Source organism: Sinohyriopsis cumingii, unplaced genomic scaffold (assembly GCF_028554795.1).
Source record: "Sinohyriopsis cumingii isolate HCF-2022 unplaced genomic scaffold, ASM2855479v2 utg000873l, whole genome shotgun sequence".
Taxonomy (NCBI): domain Eukaryota; kingdom Metazoa; phylum Mollusca; class Bivalvia; order Unionida; family Unionidae; genus Sinohyriopsis; species Sinohyriopsis cumingii.
Window position 1 is genome coordinate 2,206,331 of NW_028315938.1, and position 19,370 is coordinate 2,225,700.

The window sequence follows — 19,370 nt, forward strand, 5'->3', positions numbered from 1 at the left end:
GATTTGGCACAAAATAACTTCAAAATCTTAAAATAGTTAAACTGATGCTTTGATCCAAAATTAGAGAGAATTCTGAAAGACTTGTTGGGGCATTTAGTAGTTTTGTATGGGGCAGTATATACACAAATGTACATGAGAGTTCCTCTGTAAATGTTGCTGCAAGGAATCATATTAAAAATGGTATCATTTTAAAGATAAATAGGTATAGTCTACTCTGCTTTGCATAAAATATATGCTTTGGCAAATATTTCTGAATTTGGATTTGATACTTATGCAACTGAGGTTAATGAAAACCCATGCTGAGCATCCCAAAACATTTGACAAAAGGTCATGATATTAAAATCATCGGAACATTCTTCCTTATTGCCAGGATAAAGTTTAGTTCTACTTATTATGACTAATAAACGATAATAGAAAATAACTGCTGATTTGCCTGTATAATTTCAATATGATAATACATGCAGCATTGTAACAGACAATTCTGTATACTTGCAGCGAACCTATGAACGGACATACCACGTTAGCTTGCATGAGGTTTTGGCAACAACTGCAGCAAGTGGTTCTCCACTTGGCACTATCTCTGCTGGAGTTTTGAGCAACCTGCTCTGTCGGACTATTGGCCACTTGTTAGTAATTACTACAATTATTTTGATCCACCTTTGTATCTGGTTAAGTTAAATTAATCTACTATTGTCCTAAAGCATTAAATCCTTCAGAACACTCACCTTTTTAGTAGTAATCCCTGTCAGAACCTAACACCTGTTTATCCATCGGTAAAAATTTTCAGACAGATGCCACCCCCCCATTTAAAAAAAATATAAAAAGTATTTTAAGTTTGTGTTTCTCCTTCAGATGTTGTATGTTCTACTTATAAAGAATTTTGTATGAAAAAATTTGAGTTTTTGATGGGTTATTTATTTTTCCCTAGTGTTTATCTAAAGGGTTGTCCATCCGAGCCTTGTAATTTTTGTGACCTTTGCTAGAGGTCTCCTAATTCTCAGTGTTTGCTATTGTGTGTATGCTATATTTTCTGTATGTTTGAGACAGCAAGTATAAATCAATTTTTTTTTATATTCCCCCCCCCCCCACCCCCCGTTTGTCTTATTTTAATTCTTTGAATTTAAAATCCATTACAATATATTTTTTAAAATTATATTCCGTTTATTTTCAATTTAGAATTTTGGCGATCGGAACTGTGTGATATATTAGGTTATGGAAAAAAAAATTCTATTGTTTTATTCGAGTGGTAATATGTGTCGTTCTTCTCAATACGTGTTAAAGAAGGTCTGTCCACTTCGCGTTGCGCCCTGTGACATAGCCCCATGATGTCATCACCTTGCACTTTCCCCATGTAGATTCCCTCTAGTTTTATATTTCGGGTAATAGTATTTTAGAATTTTCCAATGTGTAACGTCATAGGATTCTTTAGAAAGTTCAAATGGTATTTGAAAGTTACAATAAGTTAGGATTCCTATACAAACCTTGTTATAATTTAGTAGATTTTTCCCAATTATTAAAAATTTTACGATTTAAATTTATGTAATTTATATTGAGTCGGGGTTCCTATTTAATTTATATTAAATTTAGAATGTAAAACGAAATTGAAATTTTAAAACTTGGAATAGGATCCTAAGTTTGGTGGGGCTCATGTCTGGGTCGTGGGGGCTCTGGCATAGCTCTTAAGATCCAGAAAGAGGTGGACACTAATGTATATTAGTGAATCTCTCTCGCTCTTTCTCCCGATCTCTCTCTCTCTACCCCCCCCCCCCATCGATCGATCTTGACACACAATAACTTAAGTGCTTTAAACTGCACTGTTAGTAATAAAGTAAGCATCTATCTGATTAAGACATGTAGACATACCTAATTCGTGGCCAAAACCGAAACCTGGGCCTCCATTTCCACCCGATACGTCCATTGTTACAGCCTACAAGCCTGGAATTGTTGATATTGTTAAGGCCTTCAAACCGCAACAACGTATATGTTCGTACGATGCAGTATACGTTATGTAGCTACCAAGCCTTAACAATGTTGTTGGAATATTTTCTCTGTTGCGCATGTGCGCAATTTCTAAAACTAAAACATCCGGTTGCAGAAGCTGTGGGCCATTCAATTTCCCTTTGTTCCTGGTATGTAGATGTTGAGTATGGCTTCATTCCCAAACTTATGATAGATTTTGATCTTGGATTTATTGTGTTGTCTGTTACTGAAGTAATTATAACAATACTAATTTGTATCAAATGGAAGAAGTAATTATCTTTGATAGAGATTGTCTGATAATTCATTTTCCGTGATGTTGATTTGTACAATTAAAAATAAATGCTTTGACAAATTACCCTGGAGATGTACCTGGAGAATTGTAAATGTGCAAAGCCTTATTTATAGGAACAGTTTAGCAAAGCTGAATTTTGTTGTAGCAGGTTGCTCAATATTGGTTTAGACAAGATGCAATAGCGAGAGCGTTGTGTTTAAGTCAGTTGAGAGCAGGTGTGAATAAAACTCCTGAAAAAGCACTGGGTTTTTTTACGTAATTATTCTTCGTTTTTATCACTTAAATAATTCCATTTTATTTGTTAGTGCCACAATTTTGGAATGGTTTGTGCTTTTTTATAGTATTATTTCATGGCGTTGCATTAAATGCAAATATTTGTCGTTGAATCCATTTAACAGTAGATAAAAATGTTTGTGTCTGTTTTTTATTAAGGAAAATGGTGTTCTCATGGGATCGAAAGCCAGCCAAGAGAAAATATATATCTGTTCAAAACAAGTCAATTAGGGTAAAGTATGAGAGAATTTTACCAACTTCTAGTAGAGAACAAGACCCAGTGGCCATAGATGAAACAAGTGGATCTCTTCCAAAGGCAATATCTGCATCTGGGTCCATATCCTTAAACTCAGAACTTGTAGATAAACAATCAGAAGAGGCAGTTTTTCTCTCAGGTAAAATACAGTCTGTCCCTAGTTTAAGATCCTAATGCAGAGTCCTTGCAAAAAGAACATGTTCTTATTTACAAAAATACCTTCCTATAAAATTTGATAGAATGTTTCCTGATATTTACCGTGTCTTTCTTTAATTGACATCCCAATCATTCAGTACATAATAAATGCTTACCTAACAGATGTCTTTAATTGGCAAATACTTCCAGAAAAGCAATAAAATTAGAACAGCCAAAAGAGGCATAATTACAGAAGAATAAAATTACAGTGGTTACAGCCTGAATATACTACAAAAGCAAATTTATTTCTAGCATTTTTTCTGTCTCATACATGTATTTGCTTATTTACATTGATTTTACATGTGACTGCAATATATGTATCATATGATGTATAATCTGTTATTTTTCTCTTATTAATCAACAACAAATAAAGTGCTTACAAATCTTGCAGATGCCTTAGATGAAACAAAAGTCTCCTACCGAGAGAAGAAGAGAAAAAGACTAGAAAATTGGGCAGCTCTTGCTGATGAATTGGTTGAAGTTGGCACAGCCGTGTTGTTTACACCACCTCACAGTCAGTGCATTTGTTGTACACAAAGTCCCGATCAGATTTTTCGCTGCATGGACTGTGGCACATCAGCCGTGTACTGCAGAGAATGCCTTGACATTTGTCACAGTCTGCCACATCTACACATGTTTGAAGTGTTTAAAGTAAGCTGTTATTAATTTTTAATGTGTAAGTTTTGTTAGCATCAATTTATATTGTTTTGTATGAATTGAAATTGTTGTCTGTATATTTTACATCTTCAAGATATTGATATACAGTCCAGGTTATCTTTTTATTAATTACCTTGTTAATCCTCAGATGAACTAGTCAGTTTATGAAAACAGATTTTCATCCAGGGAGTATAACATTTTGCAACATTTGTATATTAATGTGATTTTTTCATTCTTTTTATTTTCTTTCACATTATTTTTCTTCACTAGTTATATTAATAGTATTAATTTTATTTACAAAAGATTTTTTTATTGTATAGAGATTATGCCACAGGAGGGAATATATATTTTTCAAATGAGAAGTAACCAGCATTTTCTTGTTTTTCAGAATGGTACATTTGTTTGTGTGGACACAGATACACCAGTGTGGAGAAGGCCAGATAACCATGAATGTCAAACCATCTATTGTCAGCAGATTGTAGTAATGGATGAACATGGTTGGTATACATTTATCCTCTTCAATATATACAAATTAAAAATGGTCCATTATCATTTCTAAACAGAAATTTACAAACTGCTTCTGGGGGCCCTGAGTGGCCGAGTGGTATAAAGCGCTCTCCGTTACGGATCACTGCCATCTCACCTCTGCCTGCATGTGTTTGAGTCTCGGATACAGCCAATGTCGGTATGTGAGAAAGCTTGCCAGTAGCTTCTCGTGGGTCGGTATTTCTTTCCAGGTTTTCCTGGGTTCTTCCTCCGCCATTAATACTGGCCGCCATGTATATCCTATCGTGTGCTGAAAAATGGCATTAAACACTACAAGAACAACAACAACAACAAACTGCCTCTGATAAATCACCTAACCTGTTTGACAAAATTTGAGGGAGAAAAAAAACATCCTGGAATGGCTACATTTCAGACTGGTACTTATGACAAGACATTGCAATCTGATTTTTTACATCACTACTACATGTGGAAACAAAATTCAATTCTTCCTGCAAACTGGTCAGCCAAGTTTAAAAATTTTTAAGAGGAAACCTTTCTTATTATTAGGCTTCTTAAGTTTGCACTAATGATACTAATCAGCCACTGATAATGACTTTGCTGCTTTCAGGTAATGTTCATTTTTTACACCTTCATTTTTCCAATAAGCATTTTTCTTTTAACAGGCAGACAGCACAAGCGTATCATTGAATTATGTGGGTGCGAGTCTGCGGCAGTTACAATGATCCGTAGTTATCTCTGGCCTTCCTCACCTAAGAATCCCATTTTAGGTTTCCACATAGGACTTCTTGAGTGGATGACAGCACTGTTGCTGGAGTGTCATGTGTCTACCAAAGGTTTCTGTGAAGCTTTAAAGGCCAAGTTGTCCAAGCATCACAAAGGATTGTTTGATTCAGAAGTAATGCATTCAGTTCTTGTCTTTTTCATAATTATTCCATTTTTGTGTTTATATTCTTTCTTGAAAACAGTTGTTAAATATGTATATATGTAATGAAAGATTATTATTTTAGTGGTTTGTAAATTGATGTTTTTGTAATGAGTTATGTTGTTTCCAGCAAAAATTAGGTTTTTTTTTGGTTTTCAATTTGTGGCATGTAGCAACTGTATATCAACACAAAATTTAGATTTTACAGAATATTCTTACAAGTATCCAGTTCACCCAGATTTTATAACCTATGCTTTTTGCCATAATTAGCACACTGGGTTTGTTGAATATTTGACAGACTTGGTCACATTATCCTGTGAAATCATTTACACATCATGTATTGATATATAATTTGGTGTTATACATTTCCGAAGTTGTTGTATTCTGCTCATTGGTTCAGTTTCACATAATGTGATTTGAGTCTGTTTAAAATAGAAATAACTGAAGACCTGCATCCTGTTTCTAAAATAAATATTTCTGATAATTTTGATTTTGTTGCATCTTTGTAAATGTTTTGTAATCCACATGCTTTACAATGATACTAATACCCTTTGCCTGTCCGTTTTGGGGTCTCCAGGTGGCCAAATGGCCTAAATCACTCTCCATTACAGATCACTGCAATCTCACCCCTGTCTGCGTGGGTTTGAGTCACTGGCTCAGCAAATGTAGGTATGTGAGAAAGCTTCCCATCGGTTGATGGCTCTTTGGGGTTTTCCCGTTTCTTCCTCCACCAGTTATACTGGCTGCCATGTATAGCCTATCTGGTGCTGAGAAATGGTGTTAAACCCCACAACAACAATAACAACTGTCTGTTTTGTTGATCTACCTATCAACAGATCTTTTTTTTTCAAAACTGCTAGGTGACATTTCACAAAACTTAGTATGTTTTATGATCTTTCCCACAAAGTAAATATCATTTCAAAGAGGGTTCGAGTTTTGCAATTACCCGGTGGGAGAGAAAAAAATGTTGTCACATAATATTTAGGTATATATTATGTTATAGCAGGAAGATGCACCATCTGTGTGACACATATTCCATTCCATTTTTTGGGGTAATCACAATATCTTGTTTTACAATGGACAAAGAAGAAATAAACTGTATCCATGATAAACAAAATTCTGAAAGTTAGTAGCTATTTGGCAAAGTATCCAGTATGCATATTTTAACTATCTCAGTTGGTCACATCGCCTTTTCTTTTATCAAACAGCTTTTATATGAAGTTTTGTGTTTACAAGATTCCATTTCATGTGAAGTTGACACATTCAAACAAGAAATATATTTAGATGCTTTCATTTATTAAATCCTGTTGAAATTTTGGGAGGGAAATGTTAGGACCAAAAAATTCCATCTCTACAGCAGATGTCAGTTTACTTATGTGCTATGAGTTATCAGTAATATTTATTATATCAAAATTGTATGCACTTCTGTTAGATACAGTATAAAGTTTAAAATGAATCAAACTTGTTATTTATATTCTTGTTTTTTTGTTGTTTATTTTCCAGTTTAAAGACGTTTATAAAATTTTAATGAATGAATGCCTGGTGCAGTATCGAAATTTTAGGTACAGGATCAGTCACCCTATACATCTTTGTGAAGAAATTGATTCTGGAACCCAGTGCCCAGCATGCTTTGAGGTAACAGCTGCTTTAAGAAGCCAATGGATGTATGTATGTATGTATGTATGTATGTGTGAATATATATATATATATATATATATATATATATATATATATATATATATATATATATATATATATATATATATATATATATATATATATATATTACATTATTCCTAGTATTGTAGACTGCAGTTTCTCATTATGTTTGTATATATCATCTGACAGGTATATAAATTTCCTTTGGATACAGTAAGATATGCAAACAGCTCCTTTATGCATAAAAAATACAGTTTCCTAGTTGATATATAAGTCTAAATTTATGCAAAATATTAAGCATGCACATTTCCATCTGGCACTTGTTATTTGATGTTGTTCATTGTACAGTCTGATAGAAGTCTTCATTGCATGTCAGCTCTGACATTGAAAGTTGATGGGTATAAGGAATTCGATTTAAATAAGTCAATAATGAGAGGCTTTTTTACCATAATTTTGACCAGACAGATGTACCACAACATTTCTTATAACTCATTTTCAATTTCATTTTCAGAATCCACAAAAGATTATTTCTTTTGATGCAGATTTCCAGTTGGTCAGAAAGGTTTCATCGGGAGCTGAGGCAGGAAAGCCTAAACATGATGGTCATTTCTTTCTTGATCAGGATGAAGTTGATAAATTCATGGATGGCTACTCCACAGAAAAGACAAAGAATATGCAGGTAAAAGGCAGTTCACAATGTAAGAAGAGTTTTAACTACTTGATTCTATACTTTATATACTATTTTCCTCAAATAAAGACAGTTTCATTAATTTACTCATATTTTTGTGAAGCTATTATCTTTTTAGATGCTTTTTGTTTACCATTGCCTGCCCAGTGCCATCAGATGACAGATACATTAATTTATTACCACATCTCCATCCACTACAGATGGTTACCATAATAAGTACCATGTATGCTTAATTTCCACCAAATAGTTTAGAAGGTCATACATATACAGTTTTGGAGACAGAATGGTAGTTTACATACAGCTAATGCTTGAGTGAAAATCTTGTAGATCATGAGTCTTATAACAAGTTCTATTCTCGTGCATTAGCGTTTAATAATTTATCATCTAGCTGCTTTGCATAAAGATGAAGGATTCTGACCTAAGTTTATTAAGTCACTTCATATTTACCATAAAATTTTGCCTCATCTTCTGGACTCTTGATGTAGTTATTTTATTTTGCAAGTTTCCGTTTGTTTATTTCAGGAATGTAGTGAGTTTCAAGCTGGCAGTGCCCTAAGATCCAAAGCGAAGAACAAGAAACGTGATGAAACTGCTCTGTTTGGTTCTGCCTGTCGTCATGAATTCCCACACTATTTTTTCAACCTGAAACATGGTGAAAGGTATGCAATTGTTTTTTTTATCAAAAGTCTTAATAATTTAGTATCCACAATATCATTTGGGTAAATATTTGTCATGCAAAGTTGTATTTTTCCATCTTTGAAAATTGGTTAATGACTTACCAAAGTTTCTCTCCTCAAGGAATGTAACTGCATTAAAGATTTTTTACATAGTTGAATGAAATATCTTTACGGCTCAGTTATTTCAATCAATTTTACATTTATTCGTAATTAGTCGATTACAATATTGTAATGATTATTTGTTTTGAACAGCATTGAGATTCATTAATACCGGTAGTAACTTATTGTTACTGGCAAAATTTTACAACTAAAGTTTGGTATACTTATACAATTGATTTTTTTTCTTAATATGATCTTGTATGTTTGAATTTCAATTTTATTACAGAATTGGTTATTCAGTGTACCTGCTTGAAAAATTAGTTGCAGAAAACAAGGACAGCCAAATGCACATATTGTATGATATAGCTTGTCTCCTGGAAACCCACCTGAAGGTACATGTCTGCCCTGTCTATTATGTGGGTGAATTTCTCCTGACTTAGTTGTGTTTGTGGCCATGTCATATTTCATGCAGTATTTCAGTAATTTTTCTGTTTTGATTCTCTCTCATTTCCTGATTGTTGTACAATACATATCTTCTTTTAATCATTTTAATGTATTAATTGAAAACACTTCTTGTTTATAATTAATTTTAGGTTCAGTATTTGATGTCAGATAATCTGTCAATAGATTGATGTGTGAAGCATAGCTGAAACCTCATTACCACTTTGTGAAAGTGTTGTCATTTTGTTTTTGGCGTCACTTTTATTTATGTGTTCAGTAATTCCTATGATAGTGTTGTTTCTAATCATTTTCAGCTTGCAATTTTGTTCTTCATGTGCATTCTATTAGCATGGTATCATTGTGATATTGTAACATTTTTTGTAATTTAATTTCATTGTTTATTTTTAGAAAAAAGAACGTACTGATCTGTTGGATGCAGTGAAGCTAGTTATCCCAATATTTCATTGCTATGGACACAAAATGGCTTGCCAGGTTTGTTTTCCCTTTACCAGTAAAAACATAATGAAATATATCTTCATATACCTTTTGAAATGTTTTTAATTGTTGATTGTTCCAATATCAAATACCTGTCTTTTTTAATGAAAATTTTATATGATGATGTAGACGCTCGGTGTATGCACCAAAGTTGTAATGACAAAGGAAATCTTCTTGCTACTGGCATTTGTAAAAATGTTGCAGTTTGTTTCAGATAACTGTATTTTTAAGATCACGAAAAACTTTATTTAAGATCAGTTTTAATTAAATGGCTTTTGTAATTACTGCAGTTCTCAAGAATTTACATTCACTTTATTAACAAATTTTTTTGAAAGAACATTACCATGTAAAGGGAATACAAAATCTTGTGTATTAATGTTTCAACTGTTTTTTTTTAATTCAGTTTTGTCATGTACATTTTCCCCATTTTTGTAGGTTTTGTACAACCCAAGGCGAACACCTGGGTTAGGACTGACTGATGGGGAGTGCTTGGAGCGCCTGTGGGCATACTTAGGGAAATTTAAAAGCATTTCCAAGGAGATGACTCCAGAAAATCGTGTTGATCTGCTTGTTGATGGCCTTATGCATTATGGAGATAAAATTAAAAGAAAACAAGGTACATGTAGTCTCTGCATATGCAGTTTTTGCAAGTAAGAAAATATGTCATTACCATCTAATTGTGCCATTAACAGATTAGGTTTTATCAAACATAATATTAATTATATTTAAAATTCCTTGCCATCTTTTTGTTGTATTAATGTATACATACATTAAGACCTGTCCTAACATGCAAATCCTGGGGTGAATAGATTTGACCGGTTGAAAATTAATATAGTACATCTAGATAAAAACATGATTTTCACATTCATTACAGAAATTATATACACAAACACACACAGTAATTATCATCTTACTGATTTTCAGGCAAAACCTTTGCAGAAAGGTTGAAGAAAGCAGAAGCTCTGAAAGTCAACACCAACAGAATGCTTCAAGAAACTCTAGGAAATATTTCAGGTGTTTTAAATTATGCTTTTCTTTAATTCTTTCTTTATGTATATTTTGAACCATTAATCAATTTTTTTAATTAAGATTTTCAACTTATGCTTGTTTTTGTTTTTTGATATATTATTTTCAGTATAACATCCATGCATGTTAGCCTGTAACAATTTTGCTGGTGTTCGTTAAAAGTGTGCCGACCTGATAAAATCATGAACTAACAAATGAATAACAGGTATTTTGAAGTGCTTTTCATGAAACGTGCAAGAACTCTAATGCTAAATCTTTAATAATTGATTAATTAAGCTGACACTATACATATTTTAGTCATCTCTGGTGGACACTGTATTTCTTGTTTGCCTTACTATTAAAAAAAATTGGAAATGTCTTTCAAAATTACAGCAAAATATCAAATCATTTTCAATTCAAACACAATTTCAGATCAAACCATTGACTTTGTATAAGCAGTGTTATTTAATTCTGAGCAATGGATATAATGCTTTCAGTTTATTTTTATTAGCAGTGTTGCTCATGGAGGTGCAGGGTATTACCAGTAGAGCAGTTTTCCTCATGATATTTTGTTCCAGCTGTACATACCACATTATGTTTCCACTAAATCATACATGCCAACCATTACACTTTTGGCATAATCATTATGCTTTTCTCACCAGATTACATTTTATGTTAGCCTGTATATGAATTGTGCTTTTTTGGCATACAAAAAAGAGCAATAATAAGTTCTTTTGTAATTTTTTTATTATCATTTCTTTGATTCCACTCATACACTGGAGATTATTCTTGAAAAGATGACTGCTGTGTAAGAATAGTGCAAGAGTAGTTTCCTTTTTCGCTATTTAGAGCAACTGTATATGACCCATTTCCAAGAAACAGACTGGTTTCTTCAAATATGAACATTGCATCACAGATTCATTAAATTGACAAGCTAGTTAGTTAGTGGACCTGTCTATACATTTAATGGTGCCATATGTTAAGCATTTATGGTGTGAGTCGTTATATGATAGAAAATATTAGAGCAGTTATCATCAAGAAGGAATGTACAGAAATTGCAAAGTAATCTTGTTATTGAAAGAAAGTAATGATATTTTTCACTTGTTATGTTAATTTGTTAAAAGTATGTGCATAATTCTAAGATTGGGGCATTGGTGTTGGCATCAGACTCCAGTTTCCCTGCCAACTGTATCATTATCATCACTTAGTGGAGTGTATGCTTCAGTGTCAGCACTTCCCATTTTTATGCACAAGCACTCAGTTGTTTTAACAGTATCATTTACAGTATCACAAGCACTCAGTTGTTATAACAGTATCATTTGCAGGGTGTAGCTTATAGTGTAAGCAGACTCATTCATATGATAGACCGCCATTTGCTATTTTTTGGATGGTAAGCAGGGATTGTTCTGAAGAACATTCTGTGCCCTAAATAGCATTAAAAAATGTACTCTGATTTCTTGAGGTAAAAGAGAAAAAATCAAAGTTCGAAAGAAAATCCCAAGACCTACCTTCAAACAATTTAAATGGTCAATTGTGGTATACCACAGTACAGAGTTATGTGTAGTATCCATTGTAGCTTCTTGTTAGTGTAATATAGAAATTTGCGTTACATGCATTACTTGACCAGTTTTTTGCTTATTGTGAATTTATTTTCATGTATATCACTTTTTCTGGCTTTGCAGAAATAATTTGATTGTCGCTGTCTTTTTAAAGGTGTGTCAACAGATGACATTAGAAGATGGTCAGTGGAGGATAAAAATCGATTTTCCACAGGCAACTCTCTTGCAAGAAGTGAAAGCAAGGTATAACAGCACATCATTCACTGAGTTTGGTTTAAGAGATGATAGCACCCCTATGTATAGGTCAGGTAGAATTTATATCTCTAAAATTTCATCTTTGCTCATTTTAATTTCTTTTTGCTTTGCTTCAGATCTGAATTTCAGTTTGGAGTGGAAAGAAATCATTGTTAATAAGAGTCGGTCATCATCCAATATAGTGACTGTGCTAAAATATATTTGCATGGAGGTGTTTTTGCCTTGTTTCTAATGAAGTTCATCAATAAAATACCTTTAAACTACTCATTTTCAATTGCTCTGAATCAATTATGTTTTACTGTAACATCAGTAATGTATGTTATTAAATCTATGATTATTTCAACCTCCAGTTATTATAGGTGACTTCACCATGTCAGCTGCAATTGCACAAGCAATATGTTTAATTTATGCTTTATAATAAATTTCAGGAACCGCTTACCCGATTAGAGACATATGCTATCAGTTTGAAGAAATACTACCATTTAAGGTAAGTTGTTCATCTCTTATAACTGATACCTTTTGTTAATTAGACATAGAAAACCTCATACAGTAGCTTGTCCTTAAACCTGTAATGGTGATATGAATAATGTGCCAGTGTTGCCCTAAACAATAATATTTTCTTTAATAATTTTATAATTTCTTTGAAAGGAAAGACTTCACATAAATTTCAATTATATTTCAATATACATCAAGTCGGTATTATTTTTATATATACTCTTTCAGTCAGTCTTCACTGGGAGTTGTTGATCCACTAGTTACAGAGAACATCAGGAAGAAAATGTCTGGGTAAATATGTTTCATTTTCATTATGTCTCAAGTCACACTCAACCATTTACTACTGTATGTATGATTCAAGGCATTGTTGTACAGGCAGTGTCTTTTACTGCACAGGTGCATCTTGCCAGCATCATAGTTTGAGAATGTAGTATATGTCAAAATTAAAGCTGTAATTTTATGACTGAGGTCAAACCTGCCTGTTGTCACAAAACTACCAACAAATATAAAAGATGCAGTGATCACATTGAATAATATATAATATGTTTTTGTTGATTGTTTCAAGTTAATAATTGCAGAGATGCATATTTACTTCAGCCTATTCATTTTGGCAGGATGCATAGAAATCGTCTGGATCAGCTACAATAGAACAACCTCATGCATAGTTTGCGAGGCAGTTTTGGATGGCTTAAATTGGTCATTCTATAGTTTCTGTGCATCAGAGTAGTTTCAAAAACTTAGACTGAAATGGGTTTTTCAAAACAGTTTAATCAGTTGTCATATTTTGCTACACACAAATGCACACCCAACACTTTTTCAAGTTGATGGTTAGGTATGGTGGCAGTATTTCAGAAATGGTCTAAAAGTGGGGTTGTTCAGAAACTGGTTGCAAATGTTAATGCCTGTTTCATGTTTATTCAACAGATTCAGATACATAGCTTTATTACAGCATGTGATTCATGGATTTGTTCATTTGTGCATTTTAATTAACTTTCCATAGTTTCCTTATTAGCTACATTTAAAGTGTCCACACTTTTCATGATATAGTTACAACAAACTATGATATAATCAGACTCAAGTGACAAAGTATTTAATGCTGAAAAGAGTGAATATTTGTTGCAGAAATGAATAAATCCATGATTCTTGCACCTGTGGTCATTGTCAGACTCTCCCCCTCCCCCCAATTTTCATACTGTGATTTGTAATTCCTCACAATTGGGTTACCATTACTTGTTAAAATGTATTTTAGTTATTTGAGTCACTGATGTTTCTCCAGTCTGTATGCTACTTTAGAAATAAATGCAGCATTTTGACTATTTAATTTTCTATTTGTTTCATTTTCTTTCAGTGATCATTGGCTCTTGATTGGTTTTCAAGCTAATCAAAATAAGTAAAAGATTTCTCTCAGCCAGTAAAGTTTAGTATGATTTGCTTCTTTTGCTGGGAGTGCAAACTATCAAGTAATCTTGGTATGCACTCCATTCAGTCAGACCGCTCTGGTGGCCTAGTGGTTAGACTGTCCGCCTCGGATGTGGGAGGTTGTGTGTTCAATCCTCGGCCAAGTTATACCAAAGACTTTTAAAAAATGGTACTAACAGTTACCTCGCTTGGTGCTCAGCATTAAGAGGTTAGTGTTAGGACTGGTCAGCCTGGTGTCAGGATAATGTGACTGGGTGGGACATCATGCAAAATATCTGCGGCCTGATGTAAACTGTCACATTGCAGACATTGTAGCGATATGACTGAAACATTGTTAAAGCTATGTTAAAAATCCAAATCACATCACAACACATAACACAATCCAGTCAGTCTAAAAAATTCTTCTCTCTTTTTTTGTTGCCCTGTTTTACTTGTTATGGAGGAAAAAAAATTATGCAAAAGATGAAAACAATAGTGATGGCGCCTGAGCAGCCTAAAATGAACACTGGGGCAGTAACTTAATTAAATTAAAGGAAACAGATATAGTGATTATTACAATTTACTGGCAGTTCAGAGTATTCTGATTTATGTTTTTCAGTCTAGAACAGGTCTTGAGATCCCACGAAAGGTCCTTAAAGATCACCAGGTGGTCTTCGACATCAGACCAGTATAAAATGCACACTGAATCCAGTAATATAAAAACAATAACTGCCAAAGTCCAGGTGATGACAAGGCTGATGGCAGAGAGAACCTTCTTACTGCAGATGATGAAGAAATATGCGCGTAAGTATTGACATAACAAGCCTTGATATCATGAGATAAAGGAGAATGTGAAAGAAGTGTTAATGGATATTTTGGGTAATTAAAACATGTGTTTTGAAATACAGTTGTCTTTGTTTAAGAAGACTTACAATATTCCAGGCAATCTTTACAAATTTATCATTTTAGAGGTAATCACAAGAAACAATAAAACAAAATGTGTAGGGAATTAATTTGGTGTATGTTTTTATGGTATGGAGTTTTGTTTCATTGTAATATATATTAAGTTGATCTGGCTTTATAAATATAACTGGCATAATAAAAGGTCATATTTCATGTTTTTCTGTCTATTCAAGGTGGACAAGCTGTTGCAGTAAGACTTGGGAGACAGCTAAAAAAAGTAAACACAGCTGTTCAACATCATCTTAAGGAGTACAATTTATTGGAAGGCAGCAAACTCCCGTATCCAGATAAACTGGACCTGGACAGCTTGAAATCTCTAGAGGTTCCAGCTGCAGTTCCAGAAGAACTTAAAAGGCTTCTAATTGATTTGTTTGAAACAATGGAGAGATGTGATGAAGAAATTGAACTAATTGCATGTGACATGAGGAGCACAAATTGTTTTTACATAAAACAACAGGGAGCAGTGCTAACTTCATTTGAGAGAGCAGAGAGTGATGTGCACAGGGCTGTCCTGCTCTTGGAGGGTTTACATATAGAGAGATGTATTCTTCATCTGAGAAACACGTTCTCTAATGTATGCATTGTTAATGAAGTTCCATTGCATTTCCACAAGATATTACAGTTTGACTTACCAAGTGTCGACCAAGAAATTCCCTCTATTCTTGGCAATCTTGTATCAGATGAATATCTGCTAGAACAGTTAGATGTTGAAGGGTATGAATCGATGGATTCAGACCCATCTTCAGACGAGGCTGATGACATTGAGATGCATATTTAAATTTCTTCTCCTATCAGATTTTTTAGTGGTGTCTGTTTCTTTTTTTTAAGAGAAAAAAATCATTGAATTCTTCAAACAGAACAAATAATCTTTAAAATATAACAAAATATAGTATTGTTTTAAATTATCAATCTGCAGAGTTATTCTGAACTTTTGCTTATTACCAGTTGTACATATTGTATTTAGAATAAAGATACATTAATTCTTACTTACTGATACATGTATAGTTAACTGTTTTCATGTCTCAAATACAAACAGTATTTCGCTTTTATCTCTTAAATCCATATGGTTACCCATTTAACTGAGAGTGATCAAAATTATGGCAAGAGATAAGATTTAATCACTACATTATGCATAATAAATTGTCAAAATATAGTAATGATTATTTATGATGATTCACAAGAGACTGATTTTTTAATAATGTTATAACTAAGCAATGCTACGTCCAAATTCATCGTTTATTTTTCATAATGATCATGTTCATATTCATGTTATTGGACTAAGCCGATAAATCAGGTATTGGGACTGATAACACCTATTCATTAAAAGTTGTAAATATTTGTAAACAGTTTCATCTGCACACATCAGTGTACATTTTATACACTTACTGGTATTTCTTGCAGCTGTTGAGCTATTGTCAACTTAAGGGTTCTTATATATATAATATTTCTGGATCAAATCCTATGTTTGACAGATTATAACTCCATGTTTAATAGCACAACTCTTTCCAGTGACCATTTTTAATGTGGCACTAGATTTGGCTATTACCTAATGCCAGTGGTGATGTGAAATGAACAGGTGCATTAACTGTAATATTTTGTGGTTGGTTTGTTTTCAACATAACTTCTGCTTGTAGAGTCACATAAATTGTTGTCATATCCATTATTGAAAACTTAGTGACTTTGAACTGTATTTAATGGTTTGTAGTCAGACAGTATTGTTATATTTTTTGTTATTTTACCTCATGGCAAAGTGATGAATGTTATCATTATTAAGTTTGTTTTGAAAGCTGGCTATGTGCTGTAGATTTTATAGTAACTTGATTGACTCTTTTGGGGGTATATGAATATAATAAATTCATGACAGTACAAAGTCATGCGTTCTTGAAGAAGTGATAGTCTGACAACAGCATTTTATATGAAATATATCTTGGAAATTATCATTTACTGTAAAGTACATAAAGTACACTATAGTAACTTAGTCATTTTGGTTTGTCATTTTGTATATTGTCATGCCTCAAAAACATAATATTGTGACCAAAATATATTTAATAATTATGTCTGACACAATAAACATGTTTTAATTGCATAATCTTTTATGTATTCCTTTCTTTATGGTTGTTCTCCACACCTGAACTTTCTGAAGTTGTTCTTTCATTTCTGTCTTTATTTCCTAGAATGTCTCTGAGTCACTTGTGCCTTCACTATGTATACATTTTTATATTTAAAATTTTTTAAACTTTCATATACTATTAAAAATATTCTCAGACATTTTCATTTAATTTACATACCTTTTTGGTGGAGTGCTATTGTAACGTTAAGTACATTTTTGCTAACCTTGCACTAATAAGTTTTATTAGCCCAGACATTCACTATGTCCAACATTGTGGCCATCTTGAAAATCTTATTATCAAATCTGCTATTGAATTGATGGTCATATTGACATGGGGATTTCACCTGAATATTTTGCTCCATTTAGCTGGTCTTAAATATTGTGGCTGATTGTATATTTCAATATGGTTGCTACCATGGCATCATGGAACATTTTAACACAGCTCCAGAACGGATGGTCATAGTGACATGGTTTTCAACAAATTGTATCTTGTATCATTCATTCCTGGAATTTCTTTTCAACCAGTAGAGTGCTAGCCTCTTCCAGGGATGCTTGTTTATGTAGCCAGAAACAAGAGTGCCAGAGAAAGTTGACTCAGGATGATTACTACCATGATCTCAACAGGTTTCCGTCTCATGACATAATTTTCACACCTTGTTAGGAAAACTTTGTTTTTAACCATGACAATTTCCTACATAATTGAAAATAATTACAAATTATCTTTTATACACGTTCAGTATGGCCCACATGCATTTTCATTATAATTTATCAATTATTTAGGAATTTATACATTTTTAACATTAGCATTACTGGTCATAGATCAAAAGAGCGTGTGGGATGGCCGGTTGCCAGATCAGTTGTCAAACGTGGCCTCCTGATAGAAAAAGACATATTCACCAGAAGACTTCATTGTTGATTCTAAATCCAAACAGTGCCCAGTGGATATCCATCATAGTCACTATAGCTGCCATCTTGAAAATGTTTAAGCTACTCAACCTGAATCAGTGGTCGTATCAACACGGACTTTTCAAGGCAAGAATTATGATATCTCGTTCCTAAGTGATAATGGTCCGGATCTGATGTCAAATATGGCCACTTCCTTGGTCATCTAGAATATCCTGTTTTTGCTATTCCTTCTAAACAGAAAGTTGTATCAACATAAGATTGATGTAAACAGTGAGCCTTGATGCTGAAAGAAACACCTGGTCACATAAATTTAGTCCTCATCTCTGTAAGCATTTAATAAACGTGATACTTTTATAAATCTAATGTAAGTCAATTAGGATTATGAATGAAAATCCAATTTTATAATTCATAAGTTTCTTAGCCCAAATTTGTCTCCTGTTTTCTTCAACGTTTTCGCTTTTGATAAATCTACTTTTATCAAGTTGTTCGCACCTAATGTTTTTCAGCTATATTATTCAGTCTTTGGGCCATTAGGTCATGGAATCTATCAAAACCATGACCTTGTTTAAAACAAAGCATATAGAAAACTAAAGTGTTTTTTACTAAACGGGTCTAATTAATTGATCCAGCTATAAAGCCTGCAATCCTTATTCAGAATCTGACCCTACTCAAGACATTTCACCCAGGTTATATCGCAACAAATATATTGTTGCATTAAAACAAATGATCTGCCCATAAATCTGGAAACATTTCAGCTGTCTCTATTAAGCATATGACGATTATTGCCATCGTTGTAATCATCGTCATCCTGATTATCAGCTCTGTCTTCTTCCTGTGAAGGCACTTTAATTCAGTTGCATCAGAACTAACTAATCTGTCCGTGTCGCTGTTTCGTCACTGTGGTGTCGTGAAACACAACACGGAATTTTTTTGTCATTAGTGCGACAGTCGTGTGGGTGTCTGTCTGTCTGCCTGTCTGTCTGTGTGTGTGTGAGAGAGAGAGAGAGAAAAAAATTCAATATCAGTACACTTAGAATTAAAATTCTCTTTCTTACTCGTATTTCCATTTTTGCATTCTGATCATATGAGGCCCTCGGGCATTAAATTATAAATATCTACAACTCTCAACGCATGTAAGTATTAGAGAAAATCTCTCTCTCTCTCTCTCTCTCTCTCTCTCTGTGTGTGCAATAAACCGAAAACATTATATATTAAACAACGGAAAACCCTTTGAATCAAATTTAATTTGCGATTTTCTCTCTCTCTCTCTCTCTCTCTCTCTCTCTCTCTCTCTCCGAAAACAGTATATATTAAACACCGCAAAACGGAAAAACATTTGAATCAAATTTAATTTGCGATTTGGAGAGGTTTTATGTTTAATGCGCAACCGAGAGAGAGAGAGAGAGAGAGAGAGATTGTGTGTATTTGTGCGCATGAGTGAACAAATTAAGAAACCTGTTGTTGTATTTTAATATAACATTTAATGACAATTTAGATGAACAATGAGCGTTGCTATCGACAATCACACACATTCATAG

The 19,370-nt window shown here is 33.3% G+C and overlaps 1 protein-coding gene across 5 annotated transcripts; it reads left to right on the forward strand.

Annotated features, from left to right (window-relative positions):
* Window positions 1-1,910: 1,910 nt before the first annotated feature.
* On the forward strand, window positions 1,911-15,640 carry LOC149773154 (uncharacterized). 5 transcript variants are annotated; one of them, XR_016417462.1, is made up of 17 exons: window positions 1,911-2,129; window positions 2,705-2,940; window positions 3,388-3,647; window positions 4,042-4,150; window positions 4,823-5,055; window positions 6,586-6,717; window positions 7,253-7,420; window positions 7,952-8,088; window positions 8,492-8,597; window positions 9,055-9,138; window positions 9,577-9,757; window positions 10,066-10,155; window positions 11,860-11,948; window positions 12,389-12,447; window positions 12,684-12,746; window positions 14,473-14,732; window positions 14,990-15,127. XR_016417462.1 is itself a non-coding variant. In XM_089946761.1 (17 exons), exons 1-17 carry the CDS (start codon window positions 1,993-1,995, stop codon window positions 15,592-15,594), a joined length of 2,874 nt encoding a protein of 957 aa, XP_089802887.1. In that variant the 5' UTR covers window positions 1,914-1,992; the 3' UTR covers window positions 15,595-15,640. The 5 variants fall into 5 exon arrangements, 4 of the variants coding, with proteins under 4 accessions (XP_089802890.1, XP_089802887.1, XP_089802888.1 ...); XM_089946761.1 differs by having other exon boundaries at window positions 1,914-2,129; window positions 14,473-14,657; window positions 14,990-15,640; XM_089946763.1 differs by lacking the exon at window positions 1,911-2,129 and adding an exon at window positions 2,160-2,211 and having other exon boundaries at window positions 14,473-14,657; window positions 14,990-15,640.
* Window positions 15,641-19,370: the final 3,730 nt, after the last annotated feature.